The 22,841-nt window shown below is 40.9% G+C and overlaps 2 protein-coding genes across 2 annotated transcripts in view; one reads left to right on the top strand and one right to left on the bottom strand.

Annotated features, from left to right (window-relative positions):
• The window catches only part of ryr2a (ryanodine receptor 2a (cardiac)), a 198,882-nt gene extending 184,284 nt beyond the window's left edge, over window positions 1-14,598 (top strand). The window contains exons 106-116 of the mRNA XM_070990859.1: window positions 34-164; window positions 395-437; window positions 1,153-1,286; window positions 1,676-1,736; window positions 2,038-2,184; window positions 2,324-2,458; window positions 4,896-5,052; window positions 6,236-6,300; window positions 7,712-7,812; window positions 8,510-8,561; window positions 9,208-14,598. Of these exons, the coding sequence (XP_070846960.1) occupies window positions 34-164; window positions 395-437; window positions 1,153-1,286; window positions 1,676-1,736; window positions 2,038-2,184; window positions 2,324-2,458; window positions 4,896-5,052; window positions 6,236-6,300; window positions 7,712-7,812; window positions 8,510-8,561; window positions 9,208-9,303 (1,122 nt within the window). The 3' untranslated portion in view covers window positions 9,304-14,598. The remainder of the gene's footprint in view (window positions 1-33; window positions 165-394; window positions 438-1,152; window positions 1,287-1,675; window positions 1,737-2,037; window positions 2,185-2,323; window positions 2,459-4,895; window positions 5,053-6,235; window positions 6,301-7,711; window positions 7,813-8,509; window positions 8,562-9,207) is intronic.
• adgra1a (adhesion G protein-coupled receptor A1a) overlaps window positions 1-22,841 on the bottom strand; it is a 339,338-nt gene that overhangs the window by 180,449 nt on the left and 136,048 nt on the right. The window lies entirely within an intron of this gene.

Raw genomic sequence — 22,841 nt, forward strand, 5'->3', positions numbered from 1 at the left:
GTGTGTGTGTGTGTGTGTGTGTGTGTTATGTAGGTGCCACTGGTGATCTTTAAGCGTGAGAAGGAGGTGGCCAGGAAACTGGAATTTGATGGCCTTTACATCACAGAACAACCGTCTGAGGATGACATCAAAGGCCAATGGGACAGACTGGTGATCAATACACAGTGAGTACACCCTGTGTGTGTAAGAGTGTGTATGTACTTTATATGAGCTTGTAGTTTCTGTCATATATGCTGCAGCATCTTTTGAAAAGAAAGCACTCATGACAGGTAGGTGAGTGTAAAACCAGAAGAACATGAGGCTGTAGTTTGGTCAGACCTACCTTGCTTTTTTCGGTAATAATACACTTTCATAGATGATGTGATTCATGAGCCTTTTGTCCTCTGATTTTCAGATCTTTCCCCAACAACTACTGGGATAAGTTTGTGAAGAGGAAGGTATGTTTTTGTACATCCGGGGCTGTATTCATAAAGGATCTACTGATGACAACAACAGACACAGAAACATTAGCATACAAACCGTGTTTGCTGGCAACGGTTTTACAAAGTGTTCCTGAGCCAGTGTAGTCATATCCTTTATACAGTTGTGTTTCACAGTAGTGAACCTTGCCCCATCTCGGCTTGTGAGTGATTGAGCCTTTCTAGGATGTCCCTTTCATACCCAATCACGATACTATCTCATCCCGGCTTTTTTGGAATCAGGGTTGTATGTGGCTATTTATAGATTTCATGTGAGCCTTTCTTTTTTCCTATGCAGTGAACCCATAAATCTCTCCCCTTTGGTGAATTGACTCAGTGACTACTAGCTTAAAAAACACTGTCATCATATTCCAGGTAGCCCTGATAAATCTGTGCAGACCGTTCAAGAGACTCTTAGGTATTGCAGTGAACATCCTTATCAACCAAGACCAGAGTCACATTTCTCCTGTCCTTAGGGCAGAGTTAGATTAAAGATAAATCAGGCTAAACTTCCTGCTAAGTGACTCTGTTGCTCCAGGTGGCTATAGTAAAACATAGCTCTTGCACTGGCAGCCATCAATTCCGGTTATACTGCAGCTCCCTGTATGTGTCTGATTGAAAAAAGCATTTTTTTAAGAATCTGTTATGAAGATGTTGTTCGACTGTTCCTTCATGAAGTCCTGCTCTTCCTCAGGTGATGGATAAATACGGAGAGTTCTACGGTCATGACCGCATCAGTGAGCTGCTGGGAATGGACAAGGCTGCTCTGGACTTCAGCGATGCTCACAAAAAGAGAAAGCCCAGGAGAGACAGCTCACTGGCTGCTGTGTGAGTATTCTCTCCCTCTCTTTCTTCCCTCAGTGGTTTGGTTATTTTTGTTTTCAGTACACATTAAGCTGGATGTATTGTTTGTATTGTTGTGGCAATAATGTATCCAGCATCTTGAATCATTGATGTCATTAAACAAAAGTTTCCAAAGGGCTGGAAAAACAAAATGATACTCATTTTCTGTTTCTCTGGTCAACTTTGGTTTTCTTCTTCCAAATCAGTGTACCCCCCCGTTACAATATTGATAGGCAGAATACCAATTGTAGTCTTAGAACAGAACCTTTTTTTCTTTGACTCATGAATAATTCCCTACTGGCTGATCTGTACATACTTGCAATAAAATGGGCACTGCAGGTATCAGACCCTTCTCTCCCTCTCTCTGTCACCAGGCTGAACTCCATTGATGTCAAGTACCAGATCTGGAAGCTAGGGGTTGTATTCACAGACAATGTAAGTTTGCACTAGCACAAAATCCCTCACCATTCATGTCTGGCTCCATCATGTGGATTCACTACAGAATTTCCAGCTCATAAATATCTGTGGTCTCATTGTTTGTGATTTATGAGACATTTTGGTCCAGTTGATGTCTAATTCTGGGTTCATTTCCAGTTTTTAATGAGCTGATAGACTAACCTGCACCAATGTGGAAAACCCATGTAAATGTAGCCACAAACTGAACATTATTATCATATACTACATGTAATAGTCACTATCATGACTTACCTCTCATTCTCTCGCTCCCTCCCTACAGTCCTTCCTGTATCTGGCCTGGTATATGACCATGTCCATCCTGGGTCACTATAACAACTTCTTCTTTGCTGCACATCTGCTTGACATCGCCATGGGCTTCAAGACACTGCGTACCATTTTGTCCTCAGTCACACACAATGGCAAACAGGTAAACAGTTCCGTACTCAGCTACAGTATAGCCAGCATAAAACAACTGCATACATATTCCAGCACACCTATCCTCAAGCTGATGTTTTCTCTGTACCCAGACTCTCTTGTACTGCCTTTTCTTTTCTCCTGCGTTTCAGCTGGTGTTAACTGTTGGCCTGTTGGCAGTGGTGGTGTACCTCTACACAGTAGTTGCCTTCAACTTCTTCAGGAAGTTCTACAACAAGGGTGAAGATGGAGAACTGCCAGACATGAAGTGTGACGACATGTTGACGGTGAGTATTAGAAGTGTATTGCTTTTAGGTGATATAGTGCAGCTGACCATATTGTCTTTTACTATAATGGCAAATACAGTGGACTTGGGTACATGTGGACAGGCACAAATACCTGATACAACATGTAAGAGACAGAGAGGATGAGGTTAGCTAACATTTAATGAATGAGCTTCAAATGAATAACATATGAATGATGGGTGGGTTGCTTGATGCTGTGTTTCAAATGGCGAGTAGCAGTTAGATGTATGTACCAGGGCAATAGTTCTGTTATATGAATGGATGTGTAGGCAACACTAATGACAGCCAGGAGTATTGGAGGTAAAGCACTGTGGACCAAAAGCCAGACTGGGCACTGAGACTGATAGTTTCTGGTGACTTTTCAAGGAAATAATCTGAAGCTAAACTGTATCATCTGCATGGTTGAGTGTTGTTAAATATTAAGACCATGGTTCAAGTTGCTACCTCTTAGCTGCTGTTGAGTTTTTGGGCAGTGGCTCATTGCTGTTCTGGCTGATAATGTCCGTAAAGCCTGTCTCATTTAAAGTAGGAAGTACCCTGTGGAGACTGTCAGTAAAGAGGAAACAACACCATGTATGGACAGGGAGTCATGGGTCAGAGCTTTTAGTCTGACAGTGTTCACCCTCAGGCTTTTTCTGAGGTTCAGCTGAGCTTCTGAAAGATTACACAGACTTTTCTTGTTAGTTTCTCTTCAAGGCATCTGTTAGCTTTTTAGGAATAGCAATAGCTCACGTGACATTAAGGAAGATTAATTTTATCTACCAACCTGGGGTGTTTATCATGGTTCAAGTTCAACTTAAGGCTCTTTTTGGGAACAGTATCTGACTTCATGAAGCCTAACAATGATGATCTGGGGTAATGGGATCTGGAAACTGGAAACACAAGCTACCCTTGTGATTTATCGTGATTAAAGGTGAACCTGCTCTGTGAAAGTGAATGTGATACTGGATCTTTGCCAAAGATAGCTGCTAACCCACTAATCTCACTTCATGATACAGTGATAGTAGGTTTATTATGCTTTTTAAACATTTTGGTGTAATCCTTTACATTCACACAAGGTTGTAATGCAGTTTAGCCTAACAGCTACAATAACGTAGGAAGTGTAACCATGTGTCATGTAACTCAAATATATATGAATATCTTTTCAGTGATGGAGGAGGGAAACAGGAAAAGACAGAATGAATTACAGCTGTGATGAGGCTGTTCGCTGCTGCCAAGCCATCTGAAAGAAATACTATATAAGGGCTCTATGGTGTGTGTTTTCTGGGGGTGGAAGAGGGCCTTCTGTCACCCGGAAATTTCAGGATACACACACACACTTTAATCCCCTATAGTCAACCACCCATAGCATTCCATAGAGCTCTTCTGTTTCCTATTAAGGGGCTGGGTGGCAGTTCTGCCTGGTATACAGAAAGGTGACAGGGGCTTAGTGGGATGGAGGGATAGACTGATGAAGGGCCACTGCCCCAGGGGGGGTTTTGCTCTTTCCTCTCCTCCCTTAATGTGAATAAATCCCTTACAATAACACTGACAGAAGGAGGAGAGGATCTGAACAGATCTCTCCTTTTCAGTTCACTTGTTCCTCACCTAGCCCTGTTTTCTTCCCTTTCCCTCCTTCTGCTCAGTACGCTGCATGTTGTTCCTTCTTTATACATGACATGTCTATTTAAGAGTTTGTCACTTAGCCACAAACATTAGACTACGCTCACTAGCACACTGGCTCCTTTTCCCTCTGGAAAAGGATTTTGGTGGTTATCTGTTTTGTGCTTTGGTGCTCGATTTATGATGGTCATACTACAAATGAAACACTCACAGAAGCATTTTCAGTTTTAATATTAATTGGACTGGGACATAAATTGTATGAATGAAACCTGGCACATTAAAAACATTTAAGTCCATTCATAGCAGATTAGTTCAGGTATAACCCCAAATTCCAAAAAGTTGGGACACTGTTTACAACTTACATAAACACAGAATGCAGTCTTAACTGACACTGTTTTTATGAAGTGTTCCTGAGCCCATGTAGAATCAGCATAAATTTACAAAAAAATTCTGAAATTGATGAGGTAAAACATTAAATATATTGTCTTTGTACTGTTTTCAATTGAGTGTAAGTCAAAAGGGATTAGCAAATGATCACATCCGGTCTTATTTGTGTCCCAACTACTTTGGAATTAGGGTGTGATTTATTTTTGACCTTTTAACGTCACAAGATTCTTCAGATTAATGCTTTTAAAAGGCTGCACAGACAAAGAGCTATTAGAAAATTTTATCAGGTTTGTCCACCTGACCTGCATTTTTAACTGTTACTGTAATTTGGTGCAAATTAACAAAAAAACATTAACATGTTTTATTGGAAAATTTGAGTGAAGGTGCTGTAAACTGGTCCCCCCCCTGTGTCTCTCATCCTGTCTCCCAGTGCTACATGTTCCACATGTATGTCGGTGTGAGAGCAGGTGGAGGGATTGGTGACCAGATTGAGGACCCAGCGGGTGATGAGTATGAGATCTATCGCATCATCTTTGACATCACCTTCTTCTTCTTTGTCATTGTAATCCTCCTGGCCATCATCCAGGGTGAGAAATCCAAAATACATGCGCACACACACACACACACACACACACACACACACACACACACACGCACACACACACACACACACACACACACACACACACACACACACACACACACACACACACACACACACACACACACACACACACACAGTCATGTATACAAAACTTATGGGGACATTACATAGCTAATCATTTCTTGGAGACTTTAAAGGAGATTTTAAAAAATGTGTAAAAAAATGTATTAACATAACAAAAATGAAATGATAGATTAGGGATGTGAAAAATAAAGACCAAATCAAAGCATGTACACAGGTTACTTGTTAAATTGCATACATGTAGGACACATCAACATTAAGTACACTTCATATGCTATGGATCTTTATATGACTTAACAGATGTGCATTAAGCCATTCCGGGGACAACAAACAAGTTGTAAGTAAACAATATGGACAACAACACAGATTGGCTTATATGGAAAGTCAAGTTTGACTGTTGGAGCTGTGAAAGAATTATATTAATGGTAAAACTTTCCACTTTGGGCTGCACGGTGGTGCAGCAGGTAGTGCGCGTGCCTCATAGCAAGAAGGTCGCAGGTTTGATTCCTGGGTCGGGCCTTTCTGTGTGAAGTTTGCATGTTCTTCCCGTGCATGCGTGGGTTCTCTCCGGGTACTCCGGCTTCCTCCCACAGACCAAAAACATGCTCATTAGGTTGATTGGTGACTCTAAATTGCCCCTAGGTGTGAGTGTGAGTGTGAATGATTGTGTGTATGTGCCCTGCGATCGACTGGCGACCGGTCCAGGGTGTACCCCGCCTCTTGCCCGTTGACAGCCGAGATAGGCTCCGGCCCCCCCGTGACCCCGAAAAGGATAAGCGGCATAGAAAATGGATGGATGGATGGACTTTCCACTTTCTGAAGATTCAGCTTATAACCGCAAAAATCATCTCAAAATTAAACTATCATAATAACTGCTGGGTTTGTAACATAAAGTAGCAGGTCATCTGCATACAGAGCTACAGAGGCACCCTCTTTCAAAGGTAAATTGGATAAAACAAATGACTTGCTGTTTTCAGGTGGTTGTAGTCCAGTTTCTTTCTACCTCAAACCGTGTTGACTTGAATAGTGAAAGATTGTGGGCCAGGGCTTTAATTGCTACACCGTCTCTGGTCTGAACATTCTAGGCTTGATCATCGATGCTTTTGGAGAGTTGAGGGATCAGCAGGAACAAGTGAAAGAAGACATGGAGGTGAAAAGACAGACACACACACGCACACACACACACACACACACACACACACACACACACACACACACACACACACACACACACTCTTTACTACTTCAAACAATGCAGTATTGTACAGCACATGAGTGACAGGTACATAGCTGATACACAGTTGTACATTGCCGTGTCTCCTGATGACACAGGGCCAATAGATACCCTTTTTAACAGCATTTTAGATATCAAGTTATGGATGACAGGGAATTTCCTACAGCTCAACCAGGACAAAACAGGGGTTTTAGTTATAGGTCCTGAAGGCCAGACTGAGAAACTTTTACCAAAATTACAAGATTTTAAACCAACACAATTTATAAAAAACCTGGGCGTGATTTTTGACTCTGAGCTGACTTTTATCCCACATATCAAAAATATATATAATATATCAAACTCCCGTTTCTCTCTCAGGCCAGCACAGAGGTGCTAATGCATGCTTTTATTACCTGTCATTTAGATTACTGTAATGCCCTGCTCTCTGGTCTTCCTAAAAAGAGTATTTCAAACCAAATACTTCAAAACTCAGCCGTACGTGTGCTGATGAAGACCAGACATTACACCTGTTTTACAGTCGCTGCATTGGCTCCCTGTCCACTTCAGGATCGATTTTAAGGTTCTTTTACTAGTTTTTAAATGTCTTAGCGGTCTTGCGCCCTCTTACTTATCTGACCTGCTTTTACTGTATCAACCCTCTCGGACCCTGAGGTCCTCTAGTGCCAGCCTTTTATCCATACCAAAAGCCAGAACTAAAACCCATGGTGAGGTGGCATTTAGCCACTATGCTCCACACCTGTGGAACAGCCTGCCGGAGAGCCTCAGGTTTTCAGAGACTGTTGATATTTTTAAAAGAAGGTTAAAAACACACCTTTTTAATTAGGCTTTTACCTGACCTTTAAATTCTCTTAGGTTCTTATCATTTGTCTTATGTTGATGCCTTTTATTTTGCTGTTTTATATTCTGTAGTATTTTATCCTATTTAATCTACTTTATTTATTATCTTATGTATTTTTCTTCCTGTAACTGTGTGTGGGTGTAGTCGTGGGTGTGCATATGTACACACGGGTAGGAGGGATGGGTTTTATCTGTTTTTAAGTTTTTCTTTATAATGTTTTTAACTGTTGTAAAGCACTTTGTGTTTCATTTTAACATGTATGAAAAGTGCTATATAAATAAAGTTTGATTTGATTTGATTTGATTTGAGGTATAATATCAAAATGTATGGAACTACTTTTGTTACAGCACCCAATAGGACAGCTCAAATCTTCAAATTACCTGTCACACCACATGAGGATATTTACATGTTCATACATTTGCATGACATCCAGATGCAGGTTGCAATTTAACATTGATGACGCTTAACACTTACATGTTTCTCTTCCAGACCAAATGTTTTATCTGTGGAATAGGCAACGACTACTTTGACACAGTGCCACATGGCTTTGAAACGCACACGCTACAGGAGCACAACTTAGCCAACTACCTGTGAGTGAATCGAGAGTTTCTATGTGTTTGTATTAATGTATGTACTTGTACATCTAGCATGGTGCCGACCAGTGTTTTATAATATATAAGGATTCTTTGCAATTATGAGCAGGTACAGAGGATCATATAGATATTATATCAGTGTTATACAGTACACCTCAATGGAAAACTCAACAAGTGCAGGGCTCTCGTTGGTCCTTGCTTCCGATTTATAACAACTGGGAGTTTTTTGAGGAGTGACACACAAACACTAGTGGCTGTTTGAGGTTCTTTGCACTCAGTGAATGCAGATTTGTAAAAACACAGAAATCAGTGGGAATTTGTCACATATTCCCCTATCCTCCACATTTAAGAAACAGGATTCAAGGTCAAACGGTGATTATTTCAGGTCTAGTTTTCCTTTAGTTCAGTGTTATTTAGTTAGTACTAGATTTATTATTAGTTTTATGGCGATAATGTAGCACAAATCTATAGTTTGTGTTATTCTTGTTTTGCCCAAATGATGGGAAAAGCCTAGGACACCACCAGTTTTAGACCTTTGAGCTCTGTCTTGATAGTGCAACTCAGAAATAGTAAAGGTCAAAATCTTATTTAACATTTGACACTACTGGCATGTGTTTTTGCATGTGGGTGTATGTGTGATAATATTGCCAGTGGATACATATTTTTCAAAAATGTGTATGTATGTGTGTTTCAGATTCTTTGTGATGTATCTCATCAACAAAGATGAAACAGAGCACACAGGCCAGGTAAACCAGCTCATTTCTCTTTGCAGTAAATATATATGTAAATACATTACTGTGATATTGTGATGTGGTTAGTACAGCTCTGCTTCAAACTTTTATTTTCAACTTGCATTGTTTAAGCCTTAGTATGCTTCAAAGAAAGTGCTTGGGTCTTCTAACAACACCTGAAACCCCAAACAGACAATCTGACACACCAACAGTCAGCACCCACTTTGTGCAGTGATTGGCAAACGGTGTGTGGACATGTGAAGGTGGGCAGGGTTTGAACTCTCTCTTGACACATCTTTTTTCATTCTTCTCACAACTACTTCATCACCTTTCAAGTTCAATAAGTGAGTGTCTTTGAGAAGAGACTGCTGCAGGAGTTTGCACCATTATCCCTACTTGTATGATTCCTCACATCTCACCCCTCAATATGATGGCAGGCTGTTCAACCTGCCATTGAGAACAAGTAGAAACACTTTTGTCCTCAGATGTGGTCATATGACCAAGTTTGTTTGAAGCATACTAATGCCTTTAGTGGCTCAGTGTTTGAAGCTTTACACTGCTGTTGCTAGGTAGTGCACAATGTAGATGAGTCAAATAGACTCTCAATAAATCATATGGAATATATGCCCTACCTACCTCCTCCCATCTGTTTGTCTTAAAGGAGTCTTATGTATGGAAAATGTACCAGGAGCGCTGCTGGGAGTTCTTCCCTGCTGGTGACTGTTTCCGGAAACAATACGAGGATCAGCTCAACTGATCTCCTCTTGGAGAAACAGACTCTTCCCTTTCATACCGTAACCTGTTCAAGGCCCTCTACAGCCATCTTCCCTCTGCTTATTCCTCTAACCTTTCTTACTGCTCTCTAAAGGGTGTCTGTTCTACCAAAGGACGGGTTCTACACTCAGCTCCGCTTCCTAGTTCAGGAGGAACTATGTGTCCGTCCTCTTCTATAAGCCCTAAGCCCAACCCTAAGCCCTCCTCCCAGCTCTTCCTCATCCAGACCGTTAACGTGCCAGCTCTGCCCCAACTTCCAGCACACTTTGTTTGGAATGCTTCTAAGACTTTGTACATAAAAATATCAGATTATATGCTGTAAAATATGTGACTGGTGGCACCTCAAGGTTTTTGGCTGAGATGATGACTTCTTTGCTTCATCTTATTCTGCATTCACAGTAACAAGCAAAAAATACAAAGGAATAATGGAGCAAGGGAAAATGAAAGGACCCAAAGAAGAGAGAAGAAGGAATATAAAGAAAAAGTTCTTCCTGAAAGACTTTCAGGGCAATGATTGATACACATAGAGCAGACATTAGTATGATGATGTTTACGACTTTTCATGTGTACAGTGCACGTTGCATGTAGGTATAGGGGGTGGACACACAAAAGAAACACCTCTACAACCCTGCTGTAATCCATCACAACAGCTCTGCAATAAATCTGACCTTTGAGAAACTTACATGGTCAGCTTTTGTTAAGACTGTCAAAGAGGTAACAATTTGATTAAACTCTAAGGTAACTTTAAGACTTTTTAGTTAGTGGTAGCCTTCATGTCAGGTGGGAAGATATATGGTGCGTCAAACTACAATCTCCACAATTACCACAGAGTTGAATCAACACCTCAGTATCTCCATTAATGAAAACTGAACATCCTGATTTTCACAAAGGGGGCAGTTGCACTGGACTGAATTGAAGTATAGTTTATAGATGTTAAAATTGTGTCCATGCCCTGTACATGCCAACACTGTGTGTGAAGGGCTCCTTATCTAAGTGTTCACATTGCTAGCAACATGATCAACTGTCCATTTTGTTCCAGTGGAGCTGAGTCTGGACATCAACAAGTCATAATCCTCCATCAGCTTGCCAGTTATTTAAATCTTTTTTTTTTTTTTTCTTAAGACAACAGAAATAAATAAATGTCCCCAAAACTATGCTTGCAAAATGGTTGAAACCATCATTAGCATCTCTGGTAACTGATTTTTTTTGTCTCTCTTTTATTTGATCTTTTTCCCCAATAGCAGCATGGCCTTATAATCGAGACATCTGTCTGTCTGTCCAACACTGGTCTAGATCAGTGTATGTGGACAAATACTGATTAGATTGCCATGAAGTTGAGCACATTCACACCTCCTGTTAACTTTACTAACCATGTGACCTAAAGTCCAGTCCAGACAAACATTTCATTTTTAACCCCACTACTTGTCAAGGCTCTAGGAATAGGTAAATAGCATGTTTGTTCTGTCCAACAGTATTGTGGTGGATGAGAAGCATCACAGTCTCTAGGTGTCAATAGTGGGGCTTTAGACTTTCTTTTTTCAATTAATGCTACTGAATTATGGCTTGCTCGGTACATATAAAATTCTGTAGTTCTATGAAAAGCAATACCAATGCAGCAAAAAAGTGATTTATCTCTTTAAAACTTTATAGCTGCAGACAAAGTTAGTGCATGCTTGTTAGCTAAGATAAATAATCAGCCAGATTGGAGCAACCCATCCTGCATCCTGTTTCCTGCAGTGGGCATGCACAGCAAGGGCAGGCTGAAGACAGATGGTTGATCTATGGGCGAAGGTAGACGGAGAGTAGACAGGAGGATACAGTGCCTTACTAAGTCAGTGGTGAGCTATGCAAGCTGGAGGAGGAGAGGAATGTCAGAGAGCTCCTTACAAATACTGTGTAAAGACTGAAGGTAACACCTAGAGCTGGTTGACGCTGTTTATGAAAGACAAGCATGCCAGGTGTGACAACTACAGGAAAATAGAAAGAGATGGAAGAAGGAAGGAGCTTGCTTTATAGTGTCATGAAGTGCAAAGGGGGTGTTACAATTTAAAATAAATGTACAGTTCAATGTGATTTCATCAATTCTGCTTGATTATACAGTGCTAGAGGTCTAGACAGTCAGATTTCAGTTTGAAACGATAGCAGCAGATGAGGTCATACTTTATCTTGACAAAATTGAGTGGGGATGTTCAACAGTACATATGAGTGGAGTGTGTCACTCGTGGTGGTGTAATAAGAGGAACCTCCATTCTCGACACACTGAGTATAGCACTGTGCCACTTGTCAAGTGCAGATGGCTTCTGCTTAGAAAAGCATTCCTTTCTTTTGGGTGGCTCTACAGACACACACACAATTGCACTCTTGTTTTTCTTCTTTATTTTTTTCCTTCATCAGGTCCACCTGGCTAACACTAATGCCATTTAGCACAACAGTTAAAACAAATCCTCCCCTCATGAAGATTCTAATGCTCAGTTTTTGGTAAAAATCATTTAGAGAAATGATTCATCTGTATGATCATTCTGGAGGAATGTGTGCTGTTGAACTACATTGTTGTAGTGAGGTGTTTAGAATATTTCGTCTACCCTCTGAGGTAGACAAAATATTAGAAGCACCTCTCAGTACAAACCAACAATAGCCCATAGTAGAATTCATTGCAGTTGTTTGATAGACTGCCTTAGTTTTAGCAAGGTGGACCTGATAAACTGGCAACTGAGTGTATGCTGCAATACTTGTTTAGTCTACTGCAGAACAAGCTATGTGTGTGTGATGGCTGTTCCAACAGTGTAAACTGTTACCATGACACAGTAATTCATCATTTATGATGATGCCATACCACCAACTTTAAAGATTCATCTTGCTAGCTTAGCTTTGTTTTAGTACACTCTGCTGCAGACACACATACTGTGTACATTCTGTCTCGTGTAATATCTGAGTCAGCATCAAGAGACAGAAATCCACCATCTATGTCATGTTGGATTGTAAGCTTATTTTTTTCTACTTTTTATTTTAATTGTTACTCCCCTCACGTCAAAGCAGAAAAAGTGATGGCAAAGTGAAGTGCAGATCTTCCATAGAACACATTTCACCACTTACAAAGTGTGGACCTTGTAGGATTTGGGTCAGAAAGTGCAGACAAGGACGAATGAATGATAATATCAGAAACAAAATAGTCTATTTAAAGCAGAATTATTATTGCAGAATTGTTTATTTTCTTTTTTTCACTGACCCATTCCTTCATGATAGGAAGTGTGTGTTGATTGAATGAATGCTCAGAGCTGGCAAATGTTCAACAAACATCCTGGAAACATTTTCAAATAAGGATTGTTTAACTGAGGCCTTTTCATTTTTTATTTTTTCCTGTGATGATCTTATGCAGTACAGCAAAGTTAATCTTTTTGTATAGACATTCTCCAAAAAATTCTACTCATAAAAAAATGCAATTGCATGTTTATTATGCGGGTTTAATGAACAAGTATAACAAAAAACACAGAATCTATGTCACCCATAAATTGTTTAATAGGATTATTTAAGATGAATTAAGATTTCTGTAATATTGTATTTAAGTGTTGTGGGCTTCATTGTAACTCATCAAGTCATTTGCCACAACTGCATCCCTTTGGAAAAAAAAAGAAAAAAAAGAAAGTGGCTCCTGCTTTTCTCTCATTAACCATCTCTGTTTTAATATAATATGAGTCAAAGGTTTGTTTAAGTATCAATTGGTTTTAAGCTCAAGCAATAGCCCTTCAGGGAGTGTATGAGAAGTGACTGACCAGTGTAAATTGCAAACAAAGGCAAAACAAATAAAAGCTTGCTCAACTTTGTCTAGATTAAAATACAATTATTTATTCATTTATCTATTTCTTTAATTGCTTTACCTTAATAATGCTAAGGAAATAAAATTGAGGTTGTTCTGTTAAATTAGTTTGCCACTTAATCTTAAAGGTGCAATATATCAATATATAGATATTATTGGCTCTGCACAAAACCAATATTACACCCATCCATGCGGGTTTGACTGAACGTTGCCAGTCAATCCATCAGCTTTCTAAACAGGCAAACACTCTGCACTTGGTTTCTCTAAAACACAAGTGACTATTAGTGAAGCATGTTAGAGGTAAACAACTTCAAATTCTTCAGACTATATATGTGTGTGTGTGTGTGTGTGTGTGTGTGTGTGTGTGTGTGTGTGTGTGTGTGTGTGTGACGTATTATTTTAGAATATGAAGACATTTTACAATACTCATTTGAATAACTACAGATAAAAAGTATAGTATAACCATGAAATTGTGAAATAATCTAATACATTTTCAAAAGTCATCTTATTATTATGAAGTTTTATTTATTTAATCCAAGGGTAGAGGCAGTTTTGTGATTGGCTGTCCACTCACATAACTGGCTCTGCCTCATTTGTTTTGACTGACCATGTCTTTATGATGAAAACTGGAATTATGTCTGAATTATTGGTATACAATAAATAATGTAATATTAATGATTAAAAAAAGTTTTAATAATGGTACGACTTATTTCACTGTTTCAAGGTTATGTATTTTGTCTGCTTATATTATTTATTTCATAATGCCTTATTCATTAAATTAAACATTTTGAGTAATAAGCAAACTACAGTATGATGCAGTTAGCCATATAAGCTAGCTACCTAATGTTTGATTTGCTCTGTGACAAATGTCAGCTCACATAGCCAACAACACACATTTGCTAATGAGAGCAATACTCCCACTGTGAGAAACATGGGTGAAATTTGACAGCAAGGCATTGAAAGTTTCTATTAGTTCTCAGCTGTGTCAGTGTGCATGTGACATGATGTCTGCTGCTAAAGAGCCATCTTTACTGATTGCACCTTTAATGTTGAGTGAGGATGCATGAGCAGTTTACATTTAGCACTGATGTACAAGTATGATAACACAATGGATGTTACAGTTGCAAAAAACCAGTGTGGGTGTTGTGTATATTGCAGTGCGCTCATTATACCATACTGATGTCATGCCTATTTATATGTTGGTTCTTTTTCTTTTTTTGAATACCACATCAGACTGAAAAACACCATCACTAAGTGGTATTTTGCTCATGCAAAAATAAATAAATATTTTCCATATTTACCACAGAGGGGCATGTTTAGTTTGTCACACAGTAGACCATCATGTAGACTTTTGAGTCGGCTATTGCTATTTCTGAGAGATAAATGTGTAAAGAGGGACTGAGTCTATAAGTCATGAATGGATTTGCATGATTTTGAAAATAAAACTTTTTATTTATTAACTTGTGAAGAGGAGAACATTCTTAATTCCTTCCTGTTTTGTGGTTAATTTTCACATTGAACATACAGGCTTGACATAAACATACAATCTGATCAATTCATCTCTGACAATGTCTCAACAACTAAAAGCTTTAAAAAGCTAGGATTTATTGCAGGGCTGTTGTTTTGGATGGCATTATGCATAGGGCTCATTAATTTAACTTTTTTACCTTTTCACTCACTGCTATGAAAATCTGAGTAACATTTGGATTTTAAAATATTTGCAGCACAAGCACTGCAGTTGAGCTATTTTCCATTTTCCTTTTACTTATTTTTGTCAACTAAGGTGCAAAATCAAGCAATATTCAGAAAACAAAGTATAAAAACAAGTGTATATTCAGTGAAAATCAGTAAAGGTTTTACATCATGAACTTGAAACGTGAAATATATGTTTATTCTGAATTGATGCCAGCAACCAGTTGGGACAGGAGCAACTAAAGACTGGGAAAGTTGTGGAATGCTCCAAAAACACTATTTCGAACACTGTAGGCAAACAGGTTCATTGGTAGTATCAAGCGCCCTCCTTGCTTGTGTATCAGTCATTCACAAGCAAAGATGGAGAGAGGTTCACCACTTTGTGAAACACATAAGGTAAGGTAAAGGATATTAAATCATGGGCTCTGCGACACTTCGGAAAATGCTGTCTGTAAAAAAAAGTTGTATGCAAACAATTCTGTTTTCATTTACAATCTACTCAGCACTGACAACTTTTTAAGAAGTGAGGTTGTAGCAAAGAATGAGCAAAGAATCTAAACCAAAGAGTCCAAATAAAGGATGTGTGGTGTAATAAAGGAAGTGAATAATGGTAATAGAACAGAGGGGTTTTAACATTGAGAACATATAGGTCCCAATAGCTCAGCAGGTAGTCGTAAGACCCTACAATAATATAATTTTTCAATAGCATTGACAGGAGGACCACTTTCTAAATTTAATTATTTGTTTGCATCATTAATACTGACACTCAGCATTAGAGGCTCAGATGACACTTAAGTTAATCTAAAGTGAACAATATAAAATGAAGAAACTATTGACAAGCATCTGAAAAGATTCTTGGCCATTTTGCATGCACTTCTAAGATAATTCCTGACTTTAATTCATCATTTTCCCTATCTAATGTCAAGTCGTGCCAAGTTTTCAAATTATGATGATTTGTCACAAAAGTCTTTTGGAATGTTGTCCTTTTACTGTCCTGCCACCATAGTCCTGAGAGGAGATGAGTTGACAGATATGTTCATATGCCTTTGAGTCTCTTTCAGTTATCAGTGTGCACACAAAGCAATGAGCAGGAGTGGTGTACAAAGGACTTTTCAGACCACACTCCATCACTTGTAAAGGTGGTGGGGCTGCATGCAAATGTTTATCAATAAATAATTTTGTCAATGTTTGAATAACTCATAATGAAAGGGGAACAATTGTTTTCCAACTGTTGCATTGTTTTAACAAGGTAAGGGGCAGTGAATGTGCTTGTGCAACTTAAAGAACAAAATATGTTCCACTGTGCCAGGGTGCCTCCTTTTACAAACAACATCTCCTGCTTTGGAGAAAACTTTCACAGGGTACAGATGAGGCAGGGGTGCACAAGAACACCACAACAAGTTTGTACAAACTGGGATAAATACTCTGTTGCCTCTGTCAGTAGTGAAGGGGTCCTCCGTCCTCGGAATGTTTGGTTCTGCCAAATATCTCTGGACTTCGACTGTGGCATCAGCAATCATGTTGTGGTTTCTCTGGTCTCCTTCACTGTGGCATCTAAATAACACCAAAGTTTGTTTCCTGAGATCATGTCAGTGAGAGTCATAATTAATCCAGACTGACGTTAAACCAAAGCAAAAATAATTACCAGGTCTTTCCATTACAGCATCCTGTGATGATGTTGATACTGAAGCTGCAGCAGGAGATGACTGGGACCTTAAAATGATGGTACATTCAGGTGTTAGTCGTTTGACAGCATCACCTTTGTTGGGCTAAAGCAGTGTTTCTCAATTCCGGTCCTCAGGCCCCCCTGCCCTGCATGTTTTAGATGTTTCCCTCCTCCACCACACCTGATTCAAATGATCGGCTCATCAAGCTCTGCAGTGGCCTGATAACGAGCCACTCATTTGAATCAGGTGTGTCGAAGCAGGAAACCTCTAAAACATGCAGGGCAGGGGGGCCCGAGGACCGGAATTGAGAAACACTGGGCTAAAGAAACCAATTTGTTTGAAGTGGGGATGTGGTGGCCAGTGACATAATGCTCATACTTTACAGGTTTGGGAGCTTTTCCCTTAGGAGCCTGGTGAGGCGCTCGTCTGGTTCCCTTGCCAGTGGGATTGTTGCATGTTGCTCTCACATTTTTAATAATGGTATCACTTTTTGAGCCAGATACCCTTTTTCCTCTGACAACTTCACAGTGGCTTCATTGAGGGGTGAGAGAATAGACAGGCACGCAGTAACATTATCATATTCAGATGTTAGCCCAGGAATGTCGGTTTGTAAACTTGCCAAAGCTGCCCCCACAGGCTCCCTGAGCTCCACTGTAGCTGGAGCATGTGAAATGTGCTGTTCCACCTGGTTTCTACCTCCTGAAACAGTTTTGGGTCTCCCCATCTGCTCCTGAACAAGTGCAAGTTTCTATTAAAGAAAAAAAGGTAAATCTTGTTATTGTGACATGCAGATTTGCAAAACAGATAATACATTCACAGATGTGAAAAGAACATCAGTGAACTAACTTTTGCAGTTGTGCTGCTTTGGAAATATCCCACCAGTTTTCTTGCTTTGGAGTGAATTGAGGACAGGACTGGGGTCAGATCAAAACCCCCCAATAATGAGTGTTAAATTCAATAGTACTCTCATGCTTCATCCATGTCACCAAACACACCTTTCTTGTTGGGAGGACATTAGTTGGATCCGGTTTTGCCACAAACTCCCTAAATCCTGTCCTCCACTATGCTGAATGGCTGGGTGTCTTTGACAATCATTGACACCAAAGCCTCATCCAGCTCCTTTCTGGTCACTGGGAGAAAAAAAGACAAGTTGTTTATTTATTTTGTTTTTTAATACAGTTCATCATTATAGTTAATTAGGAAACATGCCAGGAATGGAAAAGTATATTTCTACACTGGATAGTTTTGAATTCCACACTTGCACACAATACTGAAAGTGTACTTACCTTATTGGGAGAGATCAGAACAAAATGTTCCCACACCAGGGAAATAAGCAGCAGTATAACAAAATGCGCCTCTATGTCACACACAAACCAACAAAAAACCCACGAAGTATGAGCAGCTCCAAAGCATCAGCATGGTATCACCCATCACTACTGGAGAGTCTTGCATGAGAGCAAAGAAAAATCTGGTGAACATGGCACACACCAAGAACCTCACAGAGCTGAACCTCAAGCTGCAGCCAGTCTGTTAGCTCTCTGCTTTCAAATGTGAAATCATTTGAGCAAAGTGAGAAGTACAACCAGAAAGAGGTAAGACTGTGCAGTCTGCTACTCTGTAAGAACAAAAGTCTGTTATTACGTGAATAGGCTGGTGAGTGTGAAAACTCCTCCAGGCCTTTGGTGAGAGATTTCAGGACATGAAAGTAAACAAAAGGAATTGAATATATTCAGAATAGTGAAAATAGACTGCAGACTGGGGATTTTTGCTGAATCAATATATAGGAATTTTTGACGTGCTGCAAATTTTGCTTTTGTGTGAACAATACATACTACATGCTACATTTTGGCCAAATCAGTGCACACTGCTAGTATAGTAGGCAGTTTTGAATAGAGTCAAAGGGTGCTTTTCATTCCATAAATTGGTCCCCTCGTCTCCTCCACTCGCCTCCTCTCCTTGCGTCTTAGCTCCGCCCAGCGAGGACATGAAAGAGGGATACGAGGAAGGGACGTGAGGACGGAGGAAACGAAACTCCGAAATGAAAAATCCTCGCTCCACAGCGTCAGTCCGAAGCGACGTCAATTACTGATGACGTTTGCACAGCTGTAAAAGCTGTAAAACGTGATATTATGGTCAGATCTGCAGTCAGACTGTTCTACTCCTGATTGCTATTGATGAGGTTTCAATTATATGCCGTTAGAGGCATAACAGAGGACGGGTGTGTGGTAGATTAAACCAATAGCCTTGTAGCCTTGCTTTAAAAAAACGTAAATATATACCAAGAATTTTCATTAATTTCTTGGTGACAGATACAATTGTTAAAAGGACACAGTTGAAACAAGAATCAAGATTACATTTGTGAAGACCTGCTCCCACCATGATTCAAACGTGTGCCACATACGACACGCCCCTTAAATAATAAAAGACTTCCGCGTAGGCTACACCGGTGTATCCTCACTCTGATCTCCTTCAGAAGCTTCCTCTCTCCTAGCTCCTCGTCTCCTTCAGGTGCATTTAAGCAATTGGGAGATCCTTCATCATGGCGGAGGGGAAACGACTTCTGGGTCGACGAAGGAGAGAGGAGACGAGGAGGCACAATTCAATGTAATGAAAAGCACCCAAAGTGTTTGTTTCAAAATGGCTGCTGCTCTCTGACCTTTCTATTGACACCTCACTTGAGCAACTAGAATTTTCCATGTCCTCTCCACAGCTGAGAATAGCCAACAAGTGTCTGCATTCAAGCGAAGTGACTGCCCTTCTTCTTTTGTGTAAAGACTGAGCCATTTGCAAGTGATGCAAGCCAATGAAATTCTGAAAAGGAGGACATGCTGCATCAGTGGGTAATATTGATATTACTGGGGATGAAAGCATGCATGTGGTCTATATGGTTCAAAAACAGCTTTCAATTTACTTGGGGTATGCTTTGCTTGGCGTTTTACACAGGAATGATAAAAGGTACTGATTTTAATTTCGTTAAGCATAAGATGCATGTTTCATCTTGGGCTGCTGCAGCCTTTGTGTTGATCTGATGGCATTCAGTACAGACTTTTGTTTAACGTGTTATAATGTCCATAACAAAAAAACAAAAAACAAAAAAAAAGATTAAAAATAGAAATTAAATTAGATTCTAATATTCAAACCTAAGACTTCAGGTAAGAAGACAAACAACAAGTTATGTAAATACAAACAACACCTAACCGGGGGAGTGCTGTTATATGATTATATCTTTGATACCACCTAATGTTTTATGTTCTTTGAATGCTGATGCAAACACCAGGATTACTGACTCTTGTGTACCCACTTACCTTAAGGACTGAAAAAGTATATAGTGTGACCCAATGTTTAAAGTAGTAAATTAACATGGTGTTGGCTGGACAGAAGGGAACTTTTAGAGGTCAACAATTCCAGATCCAACATTATCAGCTGACTTGTGGATTCACTGAAGGAGTTTGTTTTTGAGGGATCTGACCCTTGCAGAGAGGTCTGTACCAAGTTCCATGAAACCCTTCTGAATAATTTCAGATGTGTAATAATTTGTAGATCTTTTGTGTACTTCAGGTTGAAAGCATAGATTAGTACAAGGAGGTAAGCAAAAGCAGTTGGCAGGTCAGGGAGATCTTGAAGGACAATCTCTTCTTCAACAACAACAGCAACACTCGTGACACTTGTGAGGATACCCACAATGAGGCCCTCCGTCTGCTCCTCTTCTGGGTCAGTGTCCTTGTGTTGACAGACAAGAAAAGACCAACGAATGCAAATCAAACCGCAAGACATTAATCATTAAAATACTGTGGATCAGAATAAGCTGCTACTCTAAAAAACAATTTAAAATTACTGGATAAACAATTTTTTCAAAATGTATTTAATTATGAGTTTGACATTTTAACCATTTCCATCCCATTTCCCACAACCAAAAATTGAACACCATATACACATCAACTGACATCAATTAGGCTACATCAAGTCAAAGCCAGTGTCATGGTCTCGGGTTTTGTTCTGGCACTTTAATTAATATCTACCTTTCTTTTCCCTTTTCTTCAGCTGTCACGGTGCGGAGAGGCGGGACCATCGGCTCGGGGGCGAGGCACACGAGTCGCACCTGCAGCTCATCGACAATTAGCCAGCTTCATATGCTCTACTCACACTCATTCCTGTGCCAGACTATTCTTCAGTCCAGCCGTGTTCCCTCGTGTCTCCCGCTCTCGAGCCTGTCTCTAGCCTCCTGTTTTTGTAGTGTGATATTGGAACGTATTTGTGTCACCTGCCAGTTTTTGTATTGGGCGTGTTTTCAGTTACAAGAATTAGTAAGTCTTGTCTCTACCTTTTGGAGTATTTTCTATTTTTTTATTTGTTTACTTTGAGTTTCCCGTCGTGGTGAATTTGGGTTGTACTTTGTTTTCTAATAAATCCCTGATTTGAGACTGCATCTTTGGGTTCGGGCCTTGTTTTTCCCTCGTAACAGCCAGGACAGCACAACTATTAAAGGCAGTCTGGACATTGGGAAAGATGAAGGGAACAAGGAGGACAAAGAGATAATGGTTGAAGTCATTGTTAAAGATGACAATTTGCTGGGGGTTAGTAAAGCAGTCAGTTGAAATTTTTAACATTTTATCAATTTAATGACAATGTAAACAGTAGACTGGACACTAGAATTGACAAGACTGACATTGTAATATTCTGTCCCACTTTTAATTTTTAATACATTTTTCTGCAGTAAAGATTAATTACAATTAAGGTATATTAATTAAGGACACTACTCAACAAACCAACACCTAACCTGACCAAAGTTAGCAGTCAATAGGGCAGTATGAACTAACAAAAGAGTCTAGATCCGAACAGTACCCCCCCTTGAGGGACAGATCCCAGATGTCCCTAAAAAAAACAGTGGCCGAAGAAAAAAAAAGCAAGTTCCAGCGAAGGCTGAACAACTCAGGAGGATGGGCAGGAGGCCAGCAGAGGCAGAACCTCTCAGGAGGACTGACAGGTGGCCAGTGAAGGCGGACCAATCCCTAGGCTGTCGGCAAAGGTGGAATCCCTCTGCAGACTGCCGAGGAAGTGGAGACCTCTCTGAAGGCCCTTGGCGAGGCTGACGGTGAAGGCGTAATCCATCGACAACGGCGAAGCCCCTCTGGAAGCAGTCAGTGAAGGTTGAGGTGATATCCCTCGATAACCCTCTGGAGGACGGTGGCGAAGGCGATATGCCTCTGGAGGCCTTTGGCGAAAGTGATATCCCTCTGGAGGATGTTGGCGAAGGCGATACCCCTCTGGAGACTGTTGCTGAAGGTGAAACCCCTCTGGAGGATGGCAGCGAAGGGGATATCCCTCTGGAGGCTGGCGATGAGGGTGGACCCCTCCCAGACTGGAGGCAGATGAGAGGACCGCTTGGTTGGCAAACGGGCGTCTGGGCTGGGGGCCGGCGACAGGGCAGCTGGAGCAGGAGGTGGCTGCGGCTCTGGCTGTGGCTCTGGCTGTGGCTCGATGGGTGGCTGTGTCTCTGGATCTGGCTCCGGCTCTGGCTGTGTCTCTGGCTTGCTGGGCGGCTGCGGCTCTGGCTTGGTGGGTGGCTGCAGCTTTGGCTTGAGTGTCCGCCGGACCACCGATGGGGAAACAGGAGCTGGTGTCGGTCTGGCCACAGACCATGAACCAGGTGCAGGTGCCAACTGGGGATTGCAGGTCATTGACTGGGGACCGGGAGCCCCTCCGGAGGGTCGGACCACCACGGTGCTGGACAGGGGGGCCTCCATGGCACTGGACAGGGATGAGGATGAGGAGCCAGGCAGTGGCGTAGCATGATGTTGTCTGCAGCCCCACTTCCTTCCTGTGGGGGCCGTCTTGATAGCCAGCCATGTCCCCCAGAATGGAGACCTCCGGGACTCGGGCAGGAACTCTGCCAACTCAGATACTGAACTTGGCTGGAGGTGAGAAAGCTGCTGGTCATCCAACTCAATGGCTGGAGCCAGCGAGCTGCCAACAGGCCTGTGGCCAGCTGATTCATGCACTGGAACTGGCAGTGAGCTAGTACAGTGTTTTTCAACCACTGTGCCGCGGCACACTGGTGTGCCGCGAGATATTGTCAGGTGTGCCGTGGGAAATTATCCAATTTGTGTGCCTGTGCGGTCTAGCGCCTGGCAGAGTAATCATGTAGTACTCTTCCATACCAGTAAGCGGCAGCAGCAGCAGGTAGCTAATTGCCTTGTGCTTGGAGACAAGCGAATTAGTGACGCATGGATGCAGCGACAGGTATAACAGGACGACGGTGAAAAGTGATGGATAAGTTTTTGAAGAGGAAAAATGCTGACTCTGAACTGGACCCTGGACAAAATCCGGACCCAGATGAAGGCCCTAGTA

This window comes from Chaetodon trifascialis, chromosome 21, assembly GCF_039877785.1.
Source record: "Chaetodon trifascialis isolate fChaTrf1 chromosome 21, fChaTrf1.hap1, whole genome shotgun sequence".
Lineage (NCBI taxonomy): Eukaryota > Metazoa > Chordata > Actinopteri > Chaetodontiformes > Chaetodontidae > Chaetodon > Chaetodon trifascialis.